General features: G+C 41.1%; 2 protein-coding genes across 3 annotated transcripts in view; both read right to left on the bottom strand.

The window, feature by feature from the left end:
* The window catches only part of gab2 (GRB2-associated binding protein 2), a 31,660-nt gene extending 26,382 nt beyond the window's left edge, over positions 1–5,278 (bottom strand). For both annotated transcript variants that reach the window (XM_008293037.1, XM_008293036.1), the window contains exon 1: positions 4,946–5,278. In XM_008293037.1, coding sequence (XP_008291259.1) covers positions 4,946–5,017 — 72 coding nt within the window. In that variant the 5' untranslated portion in view covers positions 5,018–5,278. The remainder of the gene's footprint in view (positions 1–4,945) is intronic.
* A 785-nt stretch (positions 5,279–6,063) lies between these two features.
* nars2 (asparaginyl-tRNA synthetase 2, mitochondrial) lies at positions 6,064–11,194 on the bottom strand. Its single transcript, XM_008293039.1, has 14 exons — positions 10,897–11,194; positions 10,389–10,498; positions 10,182–10,302; positions 9,927–10,067; positions 9,747–9,827; positions 9,455–9,549; positions 8,248–8,380; positions 7,669–7,767; positions 7,503–7,540; positions 7,334–7,400; positions 7,061–7,198; positions 6,831–6,928; positions 6,424–6,450; positions 6,064–6,309 (listed from the first exon to the last, which is right to left on the bottom strand). Exons 1-14 carry the CDS (start codon positions 11,050–11,052, stop codon positions 6,165–6,167), a joined length of 1,449 nt encoding a protein of 482 aa, XP_008291261.1. The 5' UTR covers positions 11,053–11,194; the 3' UTR covers positions 6,064–6,164.
* Between the last annotated feature and the right edge of the window lie 9,641 nt (positions 11,195–20,835).

The following is a 20,835-nucleotide window of genomic DNA, read 5'->3' on the forward strand; positions in this document are numbered from 1 at the left end:
AACTCCCACCGAACTTAAAAACAACACGTCTGGGAGGATACGCACAACAAAAATGTGGATGTGGTGTCTGAAATTGCACGATGGTTCGTTTAACCAATGCCCAAGTGTTGCAATTCTACAATGTGTTGTGTTCACAAGAAGAAGGGTTTGCTTTGCAGTATATCACAGCTTAATTATCTAATCAAATATCTTTTGTTCTTGCATTAGGCAGGTTTAGCTGAATACGTTTTCAGAATAAATTGTATAAAACCTGTTTGCCTCAGTCGTTGCAAAATTATATGACCCTAATTTAAAGGGCTTGTCACTTTCTCATTTAAACTAAATAAGTTCTAATAACTCTAAATAATGATATACTTTCAAAGCTCATACCAACAAGTAGAGCAACGGTTCGTGCATGCAATTTTTCTTAAAATAAATATATCTTCCCCTTTCCTTTGCGTGTTTACTTGTCAACCACTGTGGGGCTTTTTTTTTTTTTTTTTTTTTACAAGGTTGGTGGTACAGACTCCAAAAATAGTCTTCAGCCGAACAAGTGGCAACTTTGGTACCCCAACGTGTGAAGAGTTTTAAAAAAATAGCACTACATTAGCAACTTCCTCTGAAGAAAAGCCACCGCATACAGTTTTGCTTGCTGCCAGACATTTATGCTGATCACTACCTACAAATACAAACTTCTAACCCAAACACGTCGCTCATATTTAACCTCGGATGTTTGCATTCTTATTCGCTCTTAATTTATGAACAAAATGGTTTTTGATTTTGCTGGTAATATTTCAATTTTTGTTCTCAGTTTTATGTGTTCATATGGTGCAGAGTGGGAGACTAAGACATTTCTACTGACTTACATCATGACTGCAAAGCCCATTAGCTTCAGAAGGCCAATCTAATGACAGTCATATGACATGTAAGCTCCAGCTCGTAGCGGGCGTTTCATGCCGCCCATAATGTCAGAATATCGTCAAAGCAGCTTGTAGATGCAAAATCAGCCATTTGTTCGTGGTCTCCGGATCTCCGGATCAGCAGAAGGGGCAAAAGTTAAAACAGATTAATCACAGAAGCTGCTTGACTCGGCTGCTGTTTATGTCTTTGCAGTCCGATTCATTTTTATTTGAATCACCATTCGATGAAACTACCACCTCTGTGTCTTAGTGTGCTTTCTGAGGGACCAGCGAAAAAAGCAAAAGCATTCTCAGTGCAGGTCCAAATCAATGGGATCTAATTTCCTTCAGAACTGTACTATTTTAAGCCCTGCTGATAAAGTCTTGATAGATGGAAATGCATTTATATACTCGCAGACCAATTTAATTTCCTTCCCTGTCATGGGACCTCTGTCACAACACTTCCTGTAGGTACCAGTCAAGGGAAGTCTGGCATATGCTATTGGTGAAATAATTACGTTTTGGAGCAAAAAAAACACAAAGACCCAACCGAGGAGTCATGGCAAAGAGCAGCATATTATGACAAAGGTTCAAACAAGGCCATTATTGGATTTTTACAATGAGAGACAGATGGGGGGAAGAAAGATGTTTTAGTTGGAGAAGTAAAAATGGAAAAAGGATGATTTTCTGACAAAAGAAACGTGACTTTTGTCCGCTTAACAGTCAATTAAGACTATGACTATACTGTTGAAAAGAATGCAGTTGATCTACAGGAAATGCATCGAAGAATAATCTAATAATCTGATCAATGCTCAGTAAGGAACGTTGCTCAACAATAAGAAACGCTAGCAGGCAGCAATCTTACGTCAATCACAAGGACCTGTTTAGCTGAACATATCTAACAACAATAAACTAATTTGACTTTGACACTGCAGTCACATAAAGCCACCCCAGTTTTGCAGCTTATGGGGAAAGGCCCACAAATGAAATGGAACAAGGAAAATGTCTGTGTGAGCGCTGGGTGTCTGTCAAAGCAGGAACTGGGAGGCGTTCAGTGTTGACCTCTGAGGGCAAGGACTTCCCAAAGCCCCTCTGCAAAACAACAGCAGACCCGGCAGCTGACAGTGGGACACAGGCTGCTGCTGCTGCTCTGCTATGCCTGCCTTTAAAACTCTCCGGCTCCACCTCTCTTTCCCCTTCTTCTCTTGTGTGCCATCCACAAGGGCAAGACAGTAAAGCCCTTTGAAACCTTAAGCGGGAGAAAGAAGACACAGCCGATATCACCTTGCCGATATGATCTGTCTGGAATGTGGCAATGCTTTACTGTATTTGAACAGACACGTTTGTGATGTCAGACAACAACGGAGAGAGGGCGAGGACTCGGCTCACAGCGGTTTGATCCCGACCTGAGAACGGGAATTAAACTGCTCACAGCATGGCATGTCACATCTGTGATTCACGGTGGGCACGTCGAGCGCGATTCATGCGCGCGTGATTCAGTTAGATGACTTCTTCTTACGCACATGTCAACAATGAAGGTCAGAAAGAGGTGTCCCATGCTGTAGAGGGCGCTACAGGAGGGTTTCTGTCCTTTAGTACAAGTTAATAAAGATTAAAAAAAGTCAACAATCAACTGCCTTGACTTGATAGGAAGGAGGTGGTCTGCTGAGCTACAAATAAAAGATTGTTTGGGGGGGTTAATACGGCAGACATGATGAAGCGTATCGTCTGACCGCTAACTGATGAGTAAAATGACCTCAACAGAGCTATGCAAGAGGCGCTGGGTGAGAGCTGGATTCGTCAGTTGTTTTCATGTTCCTTCTGCTTATTCTGGACATTGTTCAAAAAAAGCAAACAGGCCACTCCCACCTCGCCTTTAAACACTGCCCACCTCTGCAACCCTCGGTCAGCCCCCGACAACAGATAAACTCCCACCAAGTGATTCATTTAGCAGCACTGAGACATTTCGACCATGACTGTTTTCCTTATATTGTGGAGATGCAGTGTGTGTGTGTGTGTGTGTGTGAAAATTGACTACACATGTCTGCAGTGCCGCTGTCACATGTTTGAGAGGAGGAGGAGGAGGTGGTGGTGGTGGTGGTGGGGGGGACGCAGAAAGTTTGTACTCATAATGTGTTTTTGGAGCAAGGAGCTGTCGTAGAGCGAGTGAGTCACTGCTGAGAGTTAATCGCATTTGTAAACAATTAGAAAACACTGAACCAGGACTAGTCATGCTTGTTACTGTGTACAAACATGTCGTCTCCCGTCTCCACCACCGGTTGCATGTCGGCTTTAACTGCCATTGTTTTGCTTTGCATACGATTTGCATGCCAGAGCTGCAGTGGTAGTACCAGTTTTCACTCTTTCCTTATCCTGCACTGGATTCTACGCTGCAGAAAACGTGCACGGCCGTGTGCCACATTCTCAGAAACCATCTGGGGAAAGTCACAGGAGACGTTTTTTTTTTGTTTTCTTGTTTTTTTTTAATGCAATGACAAATCATTTCACCAACTAACTACTGATTAACAAACACAGCCTTCATCTGGCGTCGAAAGGCCTTTGTGGTAGAAGGAGGTTACATATTGACAGGGAAGGTGTTTGTTAAGAATTAAAACGCCTTTTCATCGTTGCAAATAATCACCTACCAAAAAGCACAAGTGTACGAGCGGCAGCTACGCCTCCTCATCTCATTCCGATATAATGACTGATCGAACTTATTACCATATTGCAAAACAAAACACACCTTGAGGCTGGAATGTCTGGGAGTGTATGAAAGTTGCATCTGAAAATAAACCCTCTACATTAACTTAACTACGTCAGATGACAGTAATACTGGGGAGTAAATGGCCCCGATTGTCTATAGACTGACTTTAAGTGGAAGGAATTTCAGATGGACAGATTATCACATTCACAAGTCTGCCTGTTCTGGACACTATCTCATGACACTGTTTTCTGGCTGAAACTCTGTGTGTGTGTGTGTGTGTGTGTGTGTGCGCAGTTGTTTATAGGTTTTTTCTCAGGGTGAGAGGCAGGGTGAGAAAGGCTGAGAGGCTGTTCCCTGCTCTCTTGCCTGCAGGCCATTATGTTGGCTCTATCCTGCCTTGTGAGTTCTCTTTTTTTTCTCTCTCGCTCTCTCTCCTGTTGTTGATAAAGTACTGTAACCAAGCAAGTATTTTCCTCTGCACTATTGCAGCTGCTGTTCCATACTGCCCACGGTGGTCTCTGTGTAAACATTAGCCCGCTTTAAGTGGAAGACAATGAGGAAATGACAGGACAGGAGTAAGAGAGAGAGAGAGGGGGGGGTGCATTTGAAGACATTCAAGGATGGATTTCCAGATGAAACAGAGAGATGACATCATGGCAAAGTCAGCTAGCAAGAACATGGAGAGGCCTGGTAATGCAACACCATACATAAACAGCAGACAGCTGTATTTATAGGAGATTGTCTCATGGTTCTATCTGCCTCCATAAATCCTATTATCTGATTTGCAGCCATTCCCCTGCCCGGCACCCAGCAAGAGATGAGCAGCTTTGGCTTACGCGGGCCTTATCAAGGCGCTCAAGTGTTGTGCAGTTATCACCATTGTTGTGACATTAGCCGACTTGGCTCAGATGATAACTGGTCGCATCAATGCTTGATTAGACATTACCTCAGCACGCTGAGATAAAGCCAAATGGCAGTTTGTGTGCATCTGAGATATTATAGACAGCTGTCGAGTATTACACAAGCTTACCTCTGTGTTATCTTAGGACCCCACAGTGGGTTCCATGTAAAAACCTGCCAACAGCAATTTGGCACAAAACATACATTTCAACATTCAGAGCCAAGAATAAGTATGACCTGAGAAAGAGTACAGGTCTAGCTGGTGGTGGTGGTGGTGGTGGTGGGATGCACCTGCTGCTGCTGCTGCTGCTGCTGGACTTTAAATATCAGAGTTTGGCACCACTTTGAGATGCAGATGAACAGCAACACAAAGGGCCCATTTAACAAGAGAGTGAAATCTGACTACTCCAGCTTCTAAACTTCTAAACATAGACCAAACTAAGCGGAAGTGTGTCAAACTTACATATCTCCTCAGCTTTTTTTCCGGCGGTGATTTTCTCAGCCAGCCCTGTAAGATGATTTCTCCTCCGCTCATGTTTGTCAGTGTCTGCTGCTGCTGCTGCTTCTTCTTCTTCTTCTTGCTCTACAACCGCCGTCTGTCACTAGTACATGACGGCTCCTGAAGCTCGCCTGTTCAAAGTGCTGTCGGCGTTTGGCTCACACTGGTGCAGTCTGCTCCCCCCATTTGATATAAAAATTCAAAGTAGTGCTGGTCGGAGATATAGCCAAAGCCGCTCCTGGTGGTGCTGTGGCGAAGAAAACCCGGCGCGCAAAAAAAAAAAAAAAAAAAAAAAAAAAAAAAGCGCAACTCGACTCTTGGGGAATTACGCACGGCCAGCTGACGACGAGCCGCGGGGAAACTCAACTGATGCAGGGTGAGGAAGTATCATAGGATGTCTGCAGTTTGTTTTCCCAACTCATACCACGCCCACCGAGTAAAGAGAGGGATGGGCTGCGCTGGGATGAACAGGATGGGAGAACTGCTTGGCACAAAACAGCTCCAAAGAACGAGTATAAATAAAAAAAAATAAAAACCATCTGTAATATACAAGTTTCAGATGTTCGCACAGAGCAGATGTTTAAAGTAATTCTGTTCAATTTCAAACACCAAAATTATTTTAAAAGATTACCTCAAACTTGTATTGCCTTTCCAAATACATTTACGCACCAACAGCAGCGCAAAGAGGGAGATTCCTGGATGTTTTGTGCTTTGTATGAATCTAACGTTAACATAGTCATCAGTGTAGACAAAAAATAAAATATAAAAACGAAAAAAAAAACGCGTTTTCTTATTGGCTTAAAAGGGAAAAGGCACCACCTGGTGGAACGTTAACAACTCAACATGCTCTCTCCATAGAACAACTCTTTCATAAGAAGTAGGTGAACAGTAAAGGTCCTGGTCATACACTGCTGTAGGAATGTCGTGCACAACCAATGAGAAAACAAAACTAATTCAAATCCATTTTGGCTGAGAAAATATTTCATTTCAAATTCCAATCACTGTTGTTTTCATATTGCAGGTGCGTGTATGTTTTAAACGCTTTCTACCGACATTTAGAAACCAATAAAACGTGACGCAAATTACACAAAGCTGAATAATTTATTTATTTGACTTTTCTTTTTTTTAGACACCAAAAAAACAAACACATTTATGAACTTCTCCATTTGGCTCGAATTGTGTCTCATAGAAGACAAGAATGTGAAAATCTTGGGAAAGGAATCACATCTTTTATGTTGTCAACGCCGAGAATGCACTGCAAGTATCGCTCAAATCCCAGTCCGAAGCCTCCGTGAGGGACGGAGCCAAAACGCCTCAAGTCCAGATACCTGCGAAGACATAAAAAATGTTATTAAGACTCCTTTGGTATGTGAGCTCATTTCTTTTCAAATGCTGTTAATGTTAATTTGTGTGGGGGGTTGTTGTATTTGTTGTTTATTTACCAGCTGTAGGTGTCTTCTAATCCAGCCCTGGAAAAGAATATATTGAACAATGTAACAGCTATTTAGTGCAGTTTAATATATTTATAATGTAGTTTAATAAACATTCCTGCCACTGGATACCTGTGGTGTGTGCAGCTTTTTTTTAAAAAAAACCCTGCTAATCTGGGTTTTTAAAGCTGAAATGTATAAAACTGTTGATCCGTGAATTCAGAAATGATGACTGACTTGCTATGGGTGATGCATATAGATGTATATTTTAATCACCCACCACATGCAATGCGACACTAGTGGGATTATGCTTGATCTCGAAACATTTCAAATAATTAAAACAACTGTGCAGCTATTGACAACTGCAGTCTAAATGCATTAGAATCTGCTTCCACGCCCCCCAAAGCATTCATTCTTACTCTTCCAGCCGAGCCCTCAGCAGATCCAGCCTCTCCTCTCTCAGCGAGCCCCCACAGAGCTCTCCAACTCCTGGCACAAGAAGGTCCACCGCAGCTGCCTGCACACAAATGACAAAGTCAGCTCAGATATGCAAATCGCCGCAATAACTCAACTGACACGGCGAGGAAGGAAATGAGTTGCTAAATCATTGATTCACTCTGCATTTTTTAAAAGTGTAACTACGTCTTACTGTACGCTCAGGATGGTCCTGGTTGTCTCTTGCATAGAAAGGCTTCAGATCATAGGGATAATCAGTGACAAAGACTGGAATGTTGCCGCAATGTTTCACCAGGTACTTCTCGTGTTCCGTCTTAAGGTCACAACCCCACTGTAAAAAAAAAAAAAAAAAAGAAGGGCTAAGGTCAACGTGGAGCGAAAATGTTAATGGAAAACACTGTACATAGTTAAGGTAGGTATCAAATATGATCTATCAAAGAAAAAAAATAATGCAATTGCCACTTACACCGGCTGGGGAGGCGAATTTCTCCGAGCTGCGGTTTAGGATGTCTACAGCCTCAGTGTAGGTAATCCTGAAAGTAGAGAGTATAAAACATTCAAGCCCTTGAATCTTTTACTGTATTCTTCAGCGGATGTATTTTTAAATGCAATGTTTACAAAAATAGGAGACTTACACAGGGAAAGTGTTCTTCATCATAGCATCTACTGTGTCCTTATGAATGCAAGAAGGAAAAAAAAAATGTAAGCTGAGATATTAATGAAGTCAGATATAGTCATGGCTGCCCGCAGGACAGTGCCAGACTATGTACCCGAGTTAAATGAGTGTCCTTCACGACTCACCCTGTGTCCAGGAGTCACATGCTTGTGAAACAAATCCACATCCTCCACACAGTGAGCCAAGACATGTTCGGTGGCAGATTTGAACATGTCCTCCATGACCTAAAGGAGCAGGCCAAGTTTAATAATTAAAGCTTTTCTGGGCAGCTGTGCACAAGGGCAACCTTAAAAGGCACGTAAGGTAAATGTAAAAATTGAACCTTAGTACACAGAGATTATGTGATGACATCAGCTCACTTCTTTCCAAAATGCTGATATACAATGACTTAGCTGAGATGACTTTTAATCAAAGGTTGCCAAACAACTTTACTGCTACTTAGTGCCTCCTTTTGTGAACAAAGTAATGCCCTACAGGTATGTAAAGCAGCTTTGTAAAAGAAAAAAAGATGACAAAATAATCATAAAAAAAGCCTTCTGTTCATACAGCACATCTCTATGTCGTACAAAAAAGGAAGAAATCACTCCATTGTATGTACAGAAAAGTGCTGAGTGAAAGGCAGTTAACGGGATATAACATGTTAACCAATGTTCTAACTTGATTAAGATCACAAAGTTGCATTAGAGGACGATGATAGAACGTACTTTGGTGAGATCCTCTATGGACTGCGTGAAGGAGATCTCTGCCTCCACCATGTAAAACTCCGCCAGGTGCCGTCTGCTTTGGGAATTCTCTGCACGAAAAGTTGGCCCGAATGTGTAAACTCTAGAAAAAGCCCTGCAAGAGAAGGAGTGTCAGAACATAATCTGAAAAGTGCTTTGATATAAGTGCAGAAGATAAGATCAACTTCATTCATCCTGAAGGAAATAGTTTTGCCAGAGTACAATACACAAAGGTTAGAGAAATATACACAATTACAAAAGGGTTAGTAGCTAAATAGAAATCAAACAAGAATACAAAGTACAACATGCAAAGTGTCTAAGTGGATGCCAAGAAATGGTGCCTAAAAAATAAGTACAAAAATGTAGGTTAAATAACAAGAAACAGACAAATTAAATTAAACAGAAAGTGAATTGAAAGTAAACACTATACTCCACACAGGACTTTTCTTAAAATATTACACTGATTGTACATCCATCCATCCACTATCTATGCACCGCTTAATCCTCACTAGGGTCGCAGAGGGCTGGAGTCTATCCCAGCTGACTTAAGGTGAAGGCAGGTTCACCTGGACAGGTCACCAGTCTATCACAGGGCCACACTTAGAGACAGACAACCAAGCACACTCACATTCACACCTACGGACAATTTAGAATCACCAATTAACCTCAACATGTTTTTGGACTGTGTGGGAGGAAGACGGAGAACCTGGAGAGAACCCACGCTGCACGGGGAGAACATGGAGACTCCACGCAGGAAGATCCCAGTGTCCTCACTGGGACGTGAACCGGCGACGTTCTTGCTGCGAGGCAATGATGCTAACCACCAAGCCACCGTGCAGCCCACTGATTGTACATTTTGCATTTTCTATTTCCTAGCGTTTTTTTTTCCTATTTGTTACATTTCGCATTTTATATTTTCTTATTATTTATTTTTGCCCATTTATTGGTCTTTATGGTGGTGGTAACTCGATCTTGTGCTGTAACAACCACATTTCCCTTTGGGGATTAATGAAGTATTTTTCTATCCATCTATTCTATTGCACTTGATAAAAATTGCACAAGATGTCAGAGAGTCTGTTATGATTGCACATGAAATTGAATAAGATATTGAAAAGAATGCACATATGCATAAAAGCAAGATGTAAATTTCAAAAATGCAGCACAGATACATTCATATCATTCATCTCACCCTGAAATCACCTCCAAATGAAGCTGTCCAGACACAGTCAGGAAAGTCGGTACCGAGAAAAAGTACTCATCTTCTACAATCTCAGGGCCTGACGGCTGTGATAAAAACAGAGGTTTTAAGTTTTCAAACAATGTTGTTCATCCTTCTGTTCACAAAAGAGCTTTTACTGACTAAAGGTGACACCGCATACAAACCATATTCGATTCACATAAAGCAAAAATTCAAGCTAAAATGTTTCTGCAGCAAAAACCTAACATATATAAAAAACAACTTGTGATCTTTACACACTCACCTCAACCTGGAAGAGCTCCCCTGCCCCTTCGCAATCATTTGAGGTGATGATGGGAGTGTGAATCTGTACAAAGTCATTTTCCTGGGAAAACAAACAAGCAAAAAAAAAAACCCTTTAGGAAGACTAAAACGAAAACCCCTTGCTCTGCACTCTGCTAGAAACGCCCCCAGATTTTCTCACCTTGAAGTAGGAGTGAATTGCTGTAGTGGCCTCGCTTCGTATTCTCAACAGAGAGCTGAAGGCATTTGTTCTACACCTGAGATGAGGGTACTGGCGAATGTACTCAAGGCCGTGTCTCTCTTTGATTTTAAAGGGAAAATCCTGAAACAAGAACATGATGCAACAACATTAAAGTATCTCACGTAACGTAGAGGTGCTTTAATTTGAAGCGAGCACGGTGAGTTATTTAACAGTGTGCAGGATGTTTGTTCTTACCACTGGGTCACATTCTCCAACTACAAGGATTTGATCTGCTTCCAGTTCAACCGACTGTTTCTTGTGGGGGCTTTTCTTGAGGATACCTGTGACTTCGACAGCACTACCGAATGTCAGCAGCCTTAGTTCAGAGGGGGGAAAAAAAGAGCCTGAGCTTTGAAGTATGGGCACACCTTAACTAAAAAAACTGATCACCTATACGCTTACGGATCATTCAGCTCTGGACTGGCGACGACTTGCAGCGGCTGCAGGGAGCTCCCATCATTCACATGGAGGAAGAGGTTGGCCTTCTGAGGCCTGACGGAGCGAACCCATCCCTGCAGCACAGACACAAATCAAAACACACTTTTCTGAATGTGGTAAAACATCTTTTTGCACAATTAGGATGTTGGTAATTTAAGAATTTCCCTCTACATGCATTGTCAAAACAAATGTCAGAAGTATAGAATGTGATATGCTGTTAATGTATTTGGAAAGCAAAGTGTGAAAGGGCAGCTTCAGTTCAGGATGTGTGAGGTGAAGTCAAGAATAATTCATCACTTCATGCAGCAGGACTACCATTAGAAAGTATGAAAAAAGGGCATTAATAGGCATTATTAAGGCTTGAGGTAGCTGATTGGACTATTACATTCTTACAACTACAACACAGTAACCCTGGTGTAACTGTAAATAAGCAGCATGTTACTGCAGGAAAATAGTAATAAACAGTCGTTACCTGTACTTTGACACTTGCTCCCAAATCTGCCCCCGACAGTGCCCGAGACACTCTTAGTTTCGTTGGTGTCTTCTTACAATAACATCGAATCAATACACCCCGACAAACTAAAGTGGTTGATGCAGCAGAGAGCGTTTTAGATACCGCCTGAAACATGGTGACAAACGCCGCTTTAACCGACACGAAACTACATTAAAAGCCCATCATGCTGCGACAACTTGAACATAAAAAGAACGACTACTTAGTTAGGTTTTATCATGCATTATATGTTTGGTTTGACTTGACTTTCAGCTCTCACGCCGTGTCAGTTGGCTGACAGGAACACTTCCTGTTGAGGTCTTTCACTATTGGTCCAATTTAGTCACGTGGATTACAATAAGCCAATCACATCTCAGCTTATTGCAGCAGTGTTTTTGTTGCTCTTGGGAGCTGTAGTTCAGAGTTACTGACGCAATTTAGCATTTTCAGGAACTATTATATGGATATTTGGGTAAATATTTTATTTTAGAATAAAAAGCACAAGGCACACATATATTTAGGGAACAAAATATTGTCTAGGGAAGAGAGTGCAGAGGATCATAAAGAGATGTTTAAACTAATCACCTGTGCTTTAACCTTTTTGGCTAATGTATGTAAACACAGTTAAACACACACACACACACACACACACACACACACATTATAATATCACAAATTCTCTTCTCTGGATTCTAATAAACATTTATTATTATTTTTAAATCATAGTGTCACATCAACAGTGCCTGTAAGGACAAAATGTGTGCTAAGGCTGTGATTCTTGGGATAAAAATATTCCATTTTTTCTATTGCATGCTGAAACCTCTCTTCTGCTACACTGGACAGAGGATTTCCTACAAAAGGCCATCAACCCAGCTCATTTCTACATACAGGAAGAAATATAAAATCTATTCTCAACAGGAGCGCGCAACACATACGGAGTGATTCAATAGTGTAATGAAGCAAGCAGAACAGCTATCAGAGCCACATGGAAATCCTCTTTAATCTTGCATGATGTATCTGCCGTCAGTGTGGGGTTCATTTGTGCGTAAACCTCGTTAATTCAATACCCACAACGACACTGGGTCTCTTCCCACCATTTGCTGCTGGAGTAAATCAGATCATGCCAGCAATATAATAAGATGCCATAGACAATTATTCACCTGGTCTCGCCTGTCAGCTCCGGAGCCCCTGGCCGGGGTCTGCCAGCAAACACAGAGCTGGGTGTCTCCACCTCCGGCTGCTTATGACACATCATCATTAAACCCAACATGATGCATTTGAAACGTCAGCGGGGTCATTGATATTAATTATCTCCAGCATGGATGGAACAATTATGCACATGGTCTCATCTTAACAGGAAGCAGAACAATCCTATTTTCTGATTAATTGACAGAGTGCAAAATTTAATGGGGAATTTGCTAAGGTTCATGTGGCTATTTTGTTTTTGTATTTGTGCTTCTGTATTTGGTGAAACACAGATCTCTTGAAGTCACCATTCATGAGGGAGTTATCCTTCATACAATACAAGGGAATGACTTATATTTAACAACCTAAAGTGAATAGAGAAAACACATCCACTCCAGGACATACATCAAACTAGTTGTTAGAGTAATAAACTGCTTGCGTCTTTAGTATCTTCATGTGCAATATCTTACTTTACCACAGGGTAGTGCTGTAGCTCTATGACACTTTCCACTCCCTCTCCAGATCCCCACCTAGTGCAGATTTATTCATTTACCCCCGAGTTGCCTCCAATATATTATTCATTTGCAGCTCCAAGGTCTACTGAAATGAAAACAAGCTGGCATTGTAATGTTCTCTCTGCAGTTCTATCAAGCATAATGCAAAGGACCTGCTGGCTTTCATTGGCAGCAGATAGTCCAGCACAACAGTCAGTTCAGGTTGCATCCAGAACTGTTACACATCAACGGGGAACAGCAAGGTTGAGGTACCCACAGCGTTTAGCTATATCTTGATTTGAAAATTCCCCGTCTTTGCAGGTTTGGAAAATTCGGTGACAGCTAAGCTTGCACGTGGGAGAGATGCTTGATGGCATGTGGCATGCAACTATATTTCCACAGATGCACATCCTCCCACAGAAACCACAAGGTAATGTATGCATGCAACAAAGTGAGAACCGTATGCTCTGCCGTCTATAAAAATGTTGCACAGCCAACAAAAACGCCCCAAAGTAAAATGTTACCCCATTTATGCTCCCTGTAATAATAAATCAAGGACAGAAGTCAAATGGTGCTCCCTAATGGGAAAGACATAGCTCCTTGTTCTTGGAGCCTTACAGGTATAGGAGTTGTTTGGCAGTGGCCTGACAACCTTATTTGGGCTTAACAACTTGTTAAAATCAATACGCGATTAGTCAGCAAAACAAAGGATTTTGCTGTAAAAGCTTGGATCTCAGGAGGCTCGCTGAACTTAGAGGGCAAGTGCATCCTGTGCTCTCAGCAGGCCCTGCGTGTCCAACGACTGCGGCACCCTATCGACGGAATCTCCTGCCCCTTCCGCGAGCCCTCATCGGCTCCTCCAAATATTCTGCATTCTCAAATGGAAGGGGGCATTGATTTCATGTAGCACGGCTCGTTAAGTGCTGATTAGACCGTTATAGTGATGTGATTTCAGGGAATGGGTTTGGGTGACAGGCGGCCAAACACAAATCAAAAGGAACTAACAACCCTTACTAAAAGAGATTTGGGCCGCTGCACTGCTTCACCTACGACTCTCCAGTTACTACCACAATGCTGTGTTTGTGTCAGTTTATATCTAATGGGCCAATTTTGGAAGTCTCAAGCTGAGAAAAAAAAAAATATCCATTAACAACAGTGCTCAAGACATTCAGCCTTTTTGAAAACGATTGTGTTAGCCATCAGTGAGTAATCAGTTTCACGTACTTGTAAAATCAAAAGAGTGCAGCGTTTGGGCTAGTTTTGAAATGGTTATTCAATTAATTCTTCTTCAAAATATAATACTAAGCAATTTGTTAAACTGATTAAGTCATTTTAAAAACAAAATATGTCAGGCAGTTGTTGTTTCTCAGATGATTTGTTTCTTTTTTTCTGTAATATACCACAGAAAAATAAAATTATTTGGATCCAAACAAGCAATTTTCCCAATGGGCTTTGGGAAATTTAAAGCCATTTTAGAGGCTCTGTTTAGCAGTGAACTGTAAAACTAACTGGCATATTAATCCATAATAATAATAATAATATAAATAATAAAAACATTATTTGCAAGCCTAAGTGAAACTGAGAGCATTTGTCTAAAGCTGTGTGCAAACAAAATGGAAAACAAAGTCTGCTTGACATCAGGTTCAACTTCTTTGCTTATCATATTTAAGAAAAGTAACCGGGATCGTCGCCTCGCAGTGCAGCCATGATGTTCCTGTTATTCACCATATATATATATATATTTTTTACCCTATCCTGAGTATTTAAGGTGCGCTGCTCTGTTTCTTACTCGCGAGCCACATCAAAGACAACTTTATTGCCCATCACCTTGTGAGCATGCTGTTCAATAAAGTGCTCTGCAAAACTTATCTCAAAAAGCACTTGCACCTCTGAAACTTCTATTGCTAATTCTCAGCCAAACTTGACAAGTTGCTGCGGAGCCGAGTAGGATCTTCGCTCTGCACTCAAGCCTCCAGATAATTCACTCTCTCGCTGAAGGTTGGTGCAGGAGAGCAATATAGTTACATCTCTCACGTAGGTGTATAACTTACTGCAATCTCTTAATTTCTCATCATTTATGGCTTTTTTTTCTTCTATTTTTACAGATTCTTTTTCAAAAATCATGTCCCTTTATTATTGCACTGCCTTGTGGAATAATTACATCACTGTCCTGTACTGTATGAGTATGTGACCAATATGAACTCTTGACTCAAACCAGTGTCCAACATTCATCTACTGTGAGTTTACTTTTGAAAGCAACAATCCTGCATGAGTGAGGGCGGTGACTACAGCGTGCCAGGTTAAGATCTGGTATGATTTTACTAATCATAACTTCAAACACTGACAGATTTGGGGTATTATTATTTTATTTTTTATACTTTAGTTTCGCACTGAAAGGAGATTCCCCTGGTGTGAAAAGGAGACGGCAGCAGAGACAGAAAAGTCGTGCCAACACAAACGTTTATAACACAGTTTCAACCCTTAAAAAAAAAAAGTCTCAGCAGTTTACCACGTGAACCTTTTTCTTTTCTTTTCCTGGAAGCAGTCAAAGACAAGACCCTCCTGAGATGGCTGAGAATAGATGATGAGAAATAGAAAAAGCAATATTATGCCGTATCACATGGCGTTATTTTCATCCGCGCACAGGCCACAATCAAATGAAACAATTCATTCTCATTTACACTGCGGTCTTTACAGCAGAATCACCTGTCAGCGTCGACTCGGCTTCATTTCCCCCAGGTTCTATAGTTTAACTCCCCATAAGGATGAAGCTCCTTTGTCCCCCCGGTTACAGGATCATTTGCACAAATGTTAACTCTTGCATATGACGCAGAAATTGTCGCCCCCAGAGGAAGCCAGATGAGATTTTCTTACATTGTTGGGGTATCTCGGTACATTTATACAGCGCATTCAGTGTTTGTTGCAGATTTGTCCGATTACATGTTATTGTAATAAAATATTAAAGCTATGCTGACTCCGTGTATAGAAAAGACCTTATTTTTTTAAAAATCTCATGCTTCGACAGCCTGTGTCTGTAACACTACTGAGATCATTTAGAAAAAAGTCTTCGCACTTGATAATTTTCCCTTTAAAGTGTAAGCATGTCCTGTGGTTTAGCCAGGAGTTGAAAGGAAAAAAAATGCTTGCTGTGGGATTTTTATGATGTTTTGCTCCACCCAAACTCTTTCAGGGCATTTTTATGCCTCTGTGAGAGAAACAGCTGGGGCCAGAGGCATAAAAACGTCTATCTGCAACTCTGTCCGTTCCATTCTTGTGAAGACAACAACCTCTCCTGAACGCTGGGAGGGAATTTCTTCAAATTTGGCACCGACGTTCACTTGGACTTTCAGAATGAACTGATAAAACTTTTGCTGGTCAAAGGTTAAAGTCACAGTGCCCTCAGAAAACATGTTTCATCCATAACTCATGAATTCGTACGCTAATTATTAAAAACTCCCACAACGCCGTGCAACAGGATTAAATTATAAGGTGATGACTTTTTATATCGAAAAGGGTCAAAGGCCAAATCAACAGACACGGATGGAAACTGCAACTTGACTGCTTTGCACAGACATACAGGCCAACGTGTTTAATTCTAGTTAATCAAACATCGTAAAGTTAAAGAGTTTTCTGAATCATATTGTACATAGTAGTCCCTCCTGCAGTGTTTTTGTGTTTTGCCTGTGCACCTGTGCCAGTAAACTATATTGTTAAACTCCTAGAAAGACATTTGCTGTGTGCATTTCAGAGAGGAGGAACCCTACACGGAGGTAACCCGGTGATCTCTCTTTCACCGCCACATCAAACATTGTCTACCGCTGTGCAACACTTTAATAATCTATACCATACACAGCTAACTTGTAAGCATTTCGGCCAAAATCGACTCTCTGCAGGCACTTTGTTTTCCCGGGCAAACACAGCATCCTATTTCTAGAATACCAGCAAAGTGATCAACAATTCACTGACAGCAAGCAACAAATGAACAGTGAGAGCTGTTCCTTTTTTGTTTGTGCGTTAACATTTCCCCACATCCCCATAATAAATGCCTTCTTTCTCTGCCAATATATTTCATTTACCTCCCCCTGCCGAAGCACAAAGGATTAAACAATGAGAGAATGATAACTAGTTTCATTCCTGAGAGCAAAACCTGATTGCATTATATACTACGACCAACTTATTAGCCTTAACGCACATTTGGTGATTTAAATTGGGAAGCTTCAGCAAGTCCGGTTCGACGTCTATTCTTCTGTAGGCAAGAATTTCCGAGACGTGTACATTTAATCACAAAGGTCAGAGTGCTGCAGTAAATGGTGCGATGCCCCTGGGGCCGCTCAGTGTCTTTGCCAAGGGCAGTTTGAAAAGTCAGATGTGTTTTACCGTGTTATACCGTTTCTGCTCGTTCTGGAGCACATCCGTCGGTCCGTGCCGTGCCCTACTAAAGATCTGATATTATATATTCTAATAGGTCACGTTAGTTAGCAGTCTCCTTGGCTTTTGGTTCCCCCCGCAAAGGCAATAATCCCTCCCAGTATATGTTAGCAACTGCTCTCACAACACATGTTCAATCATAAAATCTATGACTAATTACTTTAGTTTATCCAGACACAGCAACTACCCTCTAATTAGCCCGGCATTGACCGGTAATGTCTTGGGCTTCCATGTGGGCTTTTCAGTTGCACTCAATGCATCAAGCTGAAGTTGTGGATATTCAACTAAAGTAATTTCTATTTTCCAATGGCCTGAGTCCATATGTTGTTAATTATAGAAGAGTGGAGACCCGCCTGAATTATCCATCAAATTAAGAGGCAGTCTTTTTTTTTTTATATCTATGATACAGAGGAGGAATAATTTAGATTTTTTCTTTGGAATGACAAGGATCAAACTAAAAAAAAAACCCACAGAGAAGAGGAGATAAAAAGCAGAAATTAAAACTATCTCCGCTACGGTACTACACTGCTTTCCATCTGATTTATTCATAAAGTCAATTCCCATTCAAGCACCTTTCTTGTAGAGTAACAGAAACACTGAAATCATCATATTTTTTTTTTTATTATTTGATGAAATAAAACACACACAATCTAACCTGGGAGTTTTCACTGGAGCTGCTCTGCTTCTGAAACACTGTGTTATGATGAAAAGAGCTGGAGTCATCAGCGTTCTGCAAACGTTGTTTTCTCCTTCTAGAGCAAATTATACTTGAAATGTAAATGCGTATATATTTATTTTGAAATACATGCCCCCTCCTCTTGAACGGTCCTCTTCTTTAGAATTTCGTTTTTATCTAAACTTGATTCTTTTGACATAACCACTCTGCTCCAATGAAGGCTAACAGGATGCCACTTTACAGAACTGAACGCTATCACTGAATTTCTTTACAATGACTTAAATGGAGACAAAAATACACAGTATCTTAGAAAAATTTATATAATGTTTTTCATGTTTATGTAGCAGTGAAAGCTGAGGAACACTAAATCCAATTCAATTTTATATTGTATAGCGCAGTTTACAGCATATGTCATCACATAGTGCTCAACAGGTATAAGGTATAGACCAGGGGTGTCCAATCCTGGTCCTCGAGCACCACAATCCTGCATGTTTTAGATGTTTCCCTCTGATTCAAATGATCAGGATCGTTATCAGGTTTCCGCAGAGTTTGATGATGAGCTGATCATTAGAATCAGGTGTGTTGGAAGAAGGGAAACATCTAAAACTTGCAGGATTGTGGCGCTCGAGGATCAGGATTGGACACCCCTGGTATAGACCTTACGAATTCAAACAGAGAACCCAACAATCCAAAGCAGCCTTTGGACTCCCTCTGAGCAACCTGTTGGCAACGGTGGGAAGGAACCAAACCCCCTCGCCAAAGGAGGGGGAAAAATAAACCTCCAGCAGAACCAGGCTCAGGGAAGAGCCCATCTGCCTCGACCGGTTGGGTGCGAGTGGGGATGAGGGGGTGGGGGAAACAGGATGGAGAGCGGGCAATAGAGCAGAACAATGAAGTATTTTGGGGGTCGGTGAGGCCAGTGGCTGCAGGTCAGGGACGTGAAGCTCCGGATCCAGAGACGTCCGCAGAGAAAAGCTGCTCTGGTCATCAGTCTGAGGTTTCTGGCCAAAGAATATTGACTTTCTACATGTAGAACTATAGTGAATAGATACATCACATCAGGAGGGATCATAGAGATATCCAATAAAAGGGCTTCTGTGTGTGTCTTTGTCTTCTTGTTTAATATAAAAATGTTGGTCAGTATGTCACACAAAGGTTCACATTTTACGAATACATCTATCAAGTGGCGAGTGACCATGAACACCTGTGTTTAAAAGCATTTCACCTTGACAGAAAAAGTCATCGTGTTTTCGTGCTTTCCTTGCCACATGGTTGTGTGTGTGTGTGTGTGTGCCTGTGTGTGGTGCCGAAGGGGGGGTCAACATTTTTATCAGTTCTGCATGTAAAGAAAATTTGACTGGAAATATATATATATATCTGAAAGAAAACAAGTCTCTTGCTGAAATATGCTAAAAAAAAAAAAAAAAAAATTCTCCACAACTTTAAAGCATTTGGACTGGCAGACTTATTTGTATGGGTAAATGAAATGAGAGGCCAAGCGTGTCACAATCTAAATGCACAACGTGGAAATAAATTCCCCAAGGCTGATCTACATAATAGTATTCGTAATGGGCCCAAAGGTTCTGTAACCAAAATAATTCTGTCAGACTGACTTCAGGCTTTGTATTTCAAACTGAAAATACACACAGCAGCAGATTTAAAAGAGGACTAAAGGAAACTGTCTGTGTCGACTGCGTGTGATTTTTATAAGAGAGGAGTCATTTAGCATGGGCTTCTGTTGTCTGGGTGAAAGTGTAAAACAATGTCTAACCTCTACCTCTAATTAACCAACTTTTAACGTGATATAAAATGTCATTAGACGAGTGCAACGCAGGCCATGTAGTTCACAGAAGCGGCATTAAGCAGCTGTTAAACAGCAATCTGATGCCATTTATATTGTATCGAACCAGGTGACCATAACAGTGAGACGTTGGCAATCAGTGCGTTGGGATTTTTAACTCTATACTAAGAATGCAACCTGTCTTTTAAGCATATAGACTGGAAATGTACAGATTTATGCCCTAGGTTCTAGTGTTCTCATTTGTTTATACACTTCACTGACTGTCACACATTTAAAATTCCCAACCGTGGGTAAAGCTAGCTCAAACCGATTTCAACGATTCAAGCTGGCATCCTTCTTTATTGCTTCACCAAAGATTTATAACTGATCAGATGCATTGTAGACCATCTCAGCTAAACAACACATTAAGCTAACTAACTAACTCTACACATAGCAATACCAAAGACTTAAGACAAAGGCAGGGTTTAAAAATAAATAAAACAAGCTAATAAGAACAGCAATAAACAATTAAAAGCAACAACCTTTTGACCCAAAGAACAGCTGACTAATTTACAGAATACACAATCTTTTCTGCCGCTTTATATATTTTTCATATGGCACTAAATGTTCAGCTCAAGCCTATTAAATATACATACTCCTTGTTTCAACCCTGACAACAGAATACCTCCACTCAGGATGTAGCTACCTCAGGTTCTCTTTGTGTTTGTCTTTGCCTCTGTCTATGATTACCGTGTTCTCGATTGCATTACACTTTCACACGGCGGAGAGAGAGGTGGTCCCGTCAATGTTTTAAAATATTGCATAAAGAAAACGTTGCAGCCAAGATTTCGTAAAGCATTTAGGATAGCACTTTTCTTTTTCTTCAGATCTTTACTTTTCATCGCCGCTGTCATGCTAAATCATGAAAACAAGCCCCGACTGATCGTGACCGGCGCTCACGTCGTTCGCAGAAATCAATAACACCTATTTTTTTCTTGGGCATAAAGTGCTACATGGACATAAAGTGCTACATGATAAGCTGTCCTAAAGCATTAAGCGTTTTCTAACCTTTCTGTAAACCCAAATGCTTCCAGACAACTTGGTTTGAACATGTTCTGATCCTTCGCGAATGACAAATTTGACCTCGGGCCTAATTAGCCTAATAAAAGTATTAGGTATGCCGTCAATATGATTTACATAATGTGCAAAGGCAGTTTCATTCGTGAATGCAAGCGGTGTCCGAGTGGCTTAAAAATGCTGCAGTGACATTTCTCTGGGTTCTCTGTTCACACCTGTCAGGGAAAATGTGACGGGAGACGGCAGCTGCAGCTGTGACTTCCGTCTCCAGTGGGTCCACC

Source organism: Stegastes partitus, unplaced genomic scaffold, assembly GCF_000690725.1.
Source record: "Stegastes partitus isolate 25-593 unplaced genomic scaffold, Stegastes_partitus-1.0.2 Scaffold853, whole genome shotgun sequence".
Classification (NCBI taxonomy): domain Eukaryota; kingdom Metazoa; phylum Chordata; class Actinopteri; family Pomacentridae; genus Stegastes; species Stegastes partitus.

Coding starts and splice junctions, on each gene's coding strand:
- nars2 (XM_008293039.1), bottom strand. CDS start 11,052: ATGTTTCAGGCGGTATCTAAAACGCTCTCTGCTGCATCAACCACTTTA. Junction 10,068..10,181: donor TTGGAGAATGTGACCCAGTG/GTAAGAACAAAC, acceptor TTCTTGTTTCAG/GATTTTCCCTTTAAAATCAA. Junction 6,451..6,830: donor CTGAGGGCTCGGCTGGAAGA/GTAAGAATGAAT, acceptor ATTCTTTTCCAG/GGCTGGATTAGAAGACACCT.